Source organism: Microplitis mediator, chromosome 11 (assembly GCF_029852145.1).
Source record: "Microplitis mediator isolate UGA2020A chromosome 11, iyMicMedi2.1, whole genome shotgun sequence".
Classification (NCBI taxonomy): Eukaryota; Metazoa; Arthropoda; class Insecta; order Hymenoptera; family Braconidae; genus Microplitis; species Microplitis mediator.
Window position 1 is genome coordinate 1,288,278 of NC_079979.1, and position 6,411 is coordinate 1,294,688.

At 31.4% G+C, this 6,411-nt stretch overlaps 1 protein-coding gene across 1 annotated transcript; it reads left to right on the plus strand.

The window, feature by feature from the left end:
- Window positions 1–55: 55 nt before the first annotated feature.
- Window positions 56–3,526, plus strand: LOC130677558 (CDK5RAP1-like protein). The gene is made up of 4 exons (XM_057484352.1): window positions 56–1,708; window positions 2,137–2,458; window positions 2,521–2,670; window positions 3,212–3,526. The coding sequence occupies exons 1-4, from the start codon at window positions 315–317 to the stop codon at window positions 3,476–3,478; spliced, it is 2,133 nt and encodes a 710-aa protein (XP_057340335.1). The 5' UTR covers window positions 56–314; the 3' UTR covers window positions 3,479–3,526.
- Window positions 3,527–6,411: the final 2,885 nt, after the last annotated feature.

Genomic DNA, 6,411 nt, shown 5'->3' on the forward strand with positions numbered 1-6,411 from the left:
TTCAATTTTTTTTTCTTTGCCGCCATTTTTTTTTATTCAATTGTGCAAGTGCAGGTTATGTGAGTGTGTGATTTGTGATTAAATAACTGAGAAAAACGTCTGTAATTACTCTCTTAATAATTTAATTACAATGACATTCATAAACAGAGACTCAAATTTTAAAAATTAAAAAAAAAATTGAAACCAATTTCTCTACAAAACGGAAATAAATAAAAATGAAATAAAAACTCGGGTAATTTAACCTCGAAATTTAAATAAAAATAATAATTAAAAGTGTTTGGTTTCAATAATTAAATTTTGAAAATCGATTCAAAATGAATCGAATTAATAAAATAATTAATTTCAATAAATCAAAAAATTTAATTTATAAAATTCAATTATTTAATAATAATAATAATAAATTATCTAGTGATGTAATTTCTACTCTATCTACTGACGTCTCAAATTTAAATTCAAACGCGGGAAATTTAAATTTGGATTCAAAGGCGGGAAATTTAAATTTAAAATTAAAAGCGGCAAATTCAAATAATTTTAATTTAGATGACGGAAATTTAAATTTAGAAACCGGAAGTTCAAATTTACAAACCGGAAATTCAAATTTTGAATCTGAAAATTTAAATTTTAGTGAGCGGGAAAATTCAAATGAATTACAAAATTTAAATTCAGAAACTGGAAGTTCTAATTTTGAGACCGGAAGTTCAAAAATGCAAACCGGAAATTCAAATTTTGAGTCTAAAAATTTAAATAAAAAATCGCGGGAAAATTTAAATTTAAATAAAACTAAAAAAAATTTTCAAAAACGTGACGTATCATCAGGGCCAGATTTAGCAGATTTTATACTTTCGAATATAACAATAAAAACAAAGCCTATAAAAATAGATGACCATCCATATTTGAAACCAATAAAAGTGCGCGCGCAAAAAGTATATTTTGACGTTTACGGCTGTCAGATGAACGTCAGCGACACCGAGATAATTTACTCGGTACTAAAAACAGCCGGTTACTGCCGTACGATGGAATTAGAAGAAGCGGACGTAATACTGGTAGTGACCTGCGCAATAAGAGAGGGCGCTGAGCAAAAGATATGGGGCCGGCTGGCGTCGCTCAATGACTTGAGACGTCGGCGGCAAAAGATGGGCGCCCAGGTCCCAGTGAGAATCGGACTCCTGGGCTGCATGGCGGAGAGATTGAAAACCAAAATACTAGAGGAGAGCAAATATGTCGATTTGGTCGCCGGCCCTGATGCATATCGAGACCTACCTCGTCTTCTATCGATTACGGAATCGAACCAGACTGCGATTAATGTCACGCTGAGCTTCGATGAAACTTACGCGGACATTAATCCCGTGAGACTTAACGAGGACTCGAAGTCAGCTTTCGTCACGATAATGCGAGGGTGCGACAATATGTGCACGTACTGCATCGTTCCTTTTGTAAGAGGAAGGGAGAGATCGAGACCAATCAAGAGTATTCTGGACGAGGTCCGACATCTCGCGGACAAAGGGATCAGAGAAGTGACGCTACTGGGCCAGAATGTTAATAGCTATCGCGATTTGTCTGAGGTCACGGTCGCGATGGGAGAGAATGTCAAAAGAGAGACTGAAATGGCCAAGGGATTTAAAACAGTTTATAAAACGAAGCTCGGGGGCAAGAGATTCGCGGATTTGCTGGAAAAAGTCGCTGATATCGATCCCGAGATGAGGATTAGGTAATTTTGGTTATCATTTCTTGATTGTGGAAGAAATTTCACGAAAAATGAGTACCCACAAGCTGGTATTTTGACAGAGTCATATTTGTTAATTTTTTAAATTAATTAATTGTTATTAACAATTAATTAATTTCTACTATTTTTAAATATATTGTTGTGGGTACTCATTCTACTCGTCGTCGCGTCCACTACACACCTCAGCAAATAATTTTTACTTACCTCTAAATTACTAACGAATACAACAACTAATTAATTGTTACTAACAATTAGTCAATTTCTACTATTTTTAAATATATTGTTGTGGGTACTCATTCAACTCGCCCTCACGCCCACTACACACCCCAGCAAATAATTTTTACTTACATCTAAATTACTAAAGAGTACAACAGATTAATCGTAAGATAAATTAATATTTTTAATTAAAATAGGTTCACATCGCCACACCCTAAAGATTTTCCAGATGAAGTACTGGAATTGATATCATCGAAGCCTAATATTTGTAAGCAAATTCACTTGCCTGCGCAGTCGGGAAATTCAGAGGTATTAGAACGCATGAGACGCGGCTACACACGTGAATCATATTTGGAACTTGTTCAACACATTCGTGATATTATACCGGATATTAAACTATCTAGTGACTTCATCGCGGGCTTCTGTGGAGAAACTGATGAAGAGTTTGAGGATACTATCACATTAATCGAGACAGTCCAATATCACATGGCTTATTTATTTCAATATAGTATGAGAGAGGTAATTAATGCTTATTAATCATTAATCAAGGGTAATTATTGATTACAGAAATTTAATTTTAGAAAACAACAGCACACAGACGTTTTAAAGATGACGTACCACCGGAAGTTAAGCTCGCGAGACTACAACGGATGGCCAGTTTATTCCGGACTCAAGCTGAGAAATTAAACAGCTTTCAAGTTGGAACGCGACAGCTTGTTTTGATCGAAGGAGTAAGTTTAGAAATTTTTTTAATACCCTAGTGAATATAAAATTTTCCGGGCTACAATTTTGGTCCTAAGGTTAATTACCGTTGGATTGATAGTTTAGGAGTTACAGGCTGATTAATCACAGCGAGTTTAACGTTTGGGGAAAATTTAATTTTTTGATTAATGGGCTGTAACTTTTAAACTAATGGAGTTAGGAAAATTTTTCTAAGGACTAAAATTGTAGGAAATTAAATTTCCCAAAGAAATCATGTCAAATAATTGAGAAATTTTCTTATCAAATCGAGATATCGATATTTAAATAGAGCTCGTATTGAAATTTTACGGTAAAAAAGAATTTTCGGGAATTAATTGGCTATAACTTCTTCTGTAATGGATTTAGAGAAAAATTTGAAGAATACAAAATTGTAGCCTGTTAAATTTCCTATTCATAACAGTCATTGCTTTCTCGAAAAATTTTCCGTACGCTCAAAATATTCCCATTTAAGTAAATTATCTCGAAATTCCACGATTTTTTTTTATACTAATGAATTTTGTTAATTTGCAGCGAAGTCGGCGATCAGATTCAGTCCTCCAGGGTCGGACGGACGGCAACACGCGTGTCCTGGTGCCTAAGCTCTCTATTCCTGACCAAGCGGCGAATCAATCGCGAGAAATAAAATCGGGTGACTACATTGCGGTCCAAATCAGCGAATCGAATTCAAATTCACTGACCGGCGTTCCTCTTTACCATTCGTCCATTGCAGAGTTTGAGAACAGAAATAACAATAATCATAGTAATAGTGACCAATTTGAACATACGGATTACTTGTAAAATGTAAATAGAAAAGAAAGTGTAAATAATTAATAAAAATCATTAAAGTCTCATATTTACATATTTTATTTATTAATTATTTATAACATTTTTTAGTGAAATTTTACAAAATTTTATGACTTTTCATAGAATTATCTCATAGTTTCTGATAAAATTTTATGGACTTTCCCCGGGAAAAAATGATCAGACCTGATCAGACATGAACAGGCATGAGTCTTCAGGCCTGATCAGACATGAAAAATGACCATGCCTGACCAGGCCTGATCAGGCATGTTCAGGTCTGATCAGGTATGTTCATGTCTGTTCATGCCCATCCGGGTAAAAAAATTATATATAAAAAATGGCCCTATATAATTATATATAATTATGTATAACTATATTCAATTATACATGTATATAATTATTGCTATAAAAATAAAAAAAATAAAAAATTCGGGCGTGTGCAGGATGTGAATCGTGGACCTTGCGCTCGAAAGTGTAACTCGCTACTTACTGACTTAAGAGATTTAGTTGAAACGTAAGTTTCGTATGTACTTCAAGTAATAAAAATCTTATACGTGATAGATTCTTGGTCAACAAAATTTTAGATCTATGAGCAGACATGAACAGCCATGAACAGACATGAACATATATGACCAGGCATGGACAGGTATGATCAGGCATGAGCGTATTTAACGCTTCAGACATGACCAGGCATGAACAGACATGACCAGGCATGATCAGGCCTGAGCGTATTTAACGCTTCAGGCATGAACAGACATGATCAGGCATGGACAGGTATGATCAGGCATGAGCGTATTTAACGCTTCAGACATGACCAGGCATGGACAGGTATGAACGAGCATGATCAGGCCTGAGCGTATTTAACGCTTCAGACATGAACAGGCATGATCAGGCCTGAGTGTATTCAACGCTTCAGACATGAACAGGCATGGACAGGTATGATCAGGCCTGATCATGTCTAATGTCAGGCCTAATCATACATGAACAGGCATGATCAGGTCTAATTTCAGGCCTGATCATACATGAACAGGCATGGTCAGGTCTGATCATTTTTTCCCGGGTCAACAATAAATATCAGTTTACATTTGTGCCACATAAATGTAAAACTAACTTCGATTTTTTAAAATTTTTCCTACACTTCCACTAGAATAATAAAATATTGTACCCTTATCTCTCATACAATTTTTTTATTAGTCAGCGGATTTTTTAATTATTCAAACAAGAGAACAAACCAATATTTACAAAATACGTTCTCTCTTCGTTATCTTTTACTCAATTCTCTTTTCAATAATAATTATAATTATAATAGTAATTTTCAAATAAATATTTCACGATTGAGCATTTGCATTGTTTTTAGAAAAAAAAAATACTAGAAAAAATAAAAAATAGAGTATAAATTTTGATTGCAATGGTTCTAGTCCATCGTGACAGCAAAGAATCAAAAATAAAAAGTACACTATTAATAATAATTATAATAATTTTTTGTTAATATCTAAACACTTACACATCCTAGCACTTAATTTTTAAGACAATTGGTATTAATACATTTTATTAAAACAAAATAATAAAACGTTAAACTTAAGCGCAGCTTCGTTAAATCATAAGAGTTCGAATAAAAAATTAATATCCCGGGAAAAAATGATTTTGCCTAATCATATATGATTATATATGTTCATATATATGATCATATATGATTATATATAATCATATATGAAGTTATATATAATCATGCATGATTATATATGGGGTCATATATAATTATATATAATTATATATGACCCCATACATAATTAGATCTGATCATACCTGGCTGTTATAAGCCCATATATAAGTCTATATATAATCAGATCTGATTATATATAAGTCTATATATAATTAGATCTGATCAGATCTGATTATATATAAGTCTATGTATAATTAGATATGATCATACCTGGCTGTTATGACCCCATATATAATCATACATAAGTCTATATATGATCAGATCTATTTATATAAGTCTATATATAGTTAGATCTGATCATACCTGGCTGTTATGACCCCATATATAATCATGTACAAGTCTATATACACTGAGAGAAAAGTCGATAGTCATTTTAACTAAAAAAACTTCAACTATTAAAAATTAGTTATTGGTACTAATGCGTTAGTATGGCTCACTATTCAGTAGTTGCTCAAACTAAAAAAAAATTAATTAAAGCAACTAAAATTTTTCAGTCTCCGAAAATTGTTGTTTTAACTAAAAAAATTTAGTTGATAGTATATGAATTTTAAAATTAATTATAACTTAATTTTTTTAGTGTATGTAAATAAAAATTGTTTTTATTATAACTGCTGTTTTAAAGTTAATATAAAATAGTTGTTATAAATATAAATCTAGTTAATGGAACTAAAATTTTGAAGTTACTGTAATTGAGTTAAATGTAGGCAGGAAATGGATTTTTAATTTTTTTTCACAACTTAATGATTGAGTAAATAAATGTTTTTAAATCGCCAAAAAATTTTTATCAAAAACTTTTTCTCAAACATATTTTTTTTTGCAAAATTATTTTTTTCTAAAAAAATTATTTTTCAAAGAATTTTTTTTTCCAAAAAATTTGTTATCTTAATTTTTTTAGAAAACTTCAGTTGTTAAAAATATTTTGAAAATAGAAATACATATTTATATCAATTATTTAAGATAAATTGGAATACTTAAACCGAACTGTCGTACAAAAATTTTCGATTTAAGCATAAAAATATGTTGATTTGAGAAAAAAAATTTTGATTCAAGATAAAAATTGTAAGATAATTATTTACTTGGTACAAGAAAATTTTGATGTTCCGAATCGTTAAAAAAAAGTGTTCTTTAATCAAAAACATTTTTCTTGATTCGAGTTAACTTTTTTCGATGTAGTTATAGTTCGCAAAAATATCGGATAATTTTAAAA

Coding starts and splice junctions, on each gene's coding strand:
- LOC130677558 (XM_057484352.1), top strand. CDS start 315: ATGAATCGAATTAATAAAATAATTAATTTCAATAAATCAAAAAATTTA. Junction 1,709..2,136: donor GATCCCGAGATGAGGATTAG/GTAATTTTGGTT, acceptor TAATTAAAATAG/GTTCACATCGCCACACCCTA. Junction 2,671..3,211: donor AGCTTGTTTTGATCGAAGGA/GTAAGTTTAGAA, acceptor GTTAATTTGCAG/CGAAGTCGGCGATCAGATTC.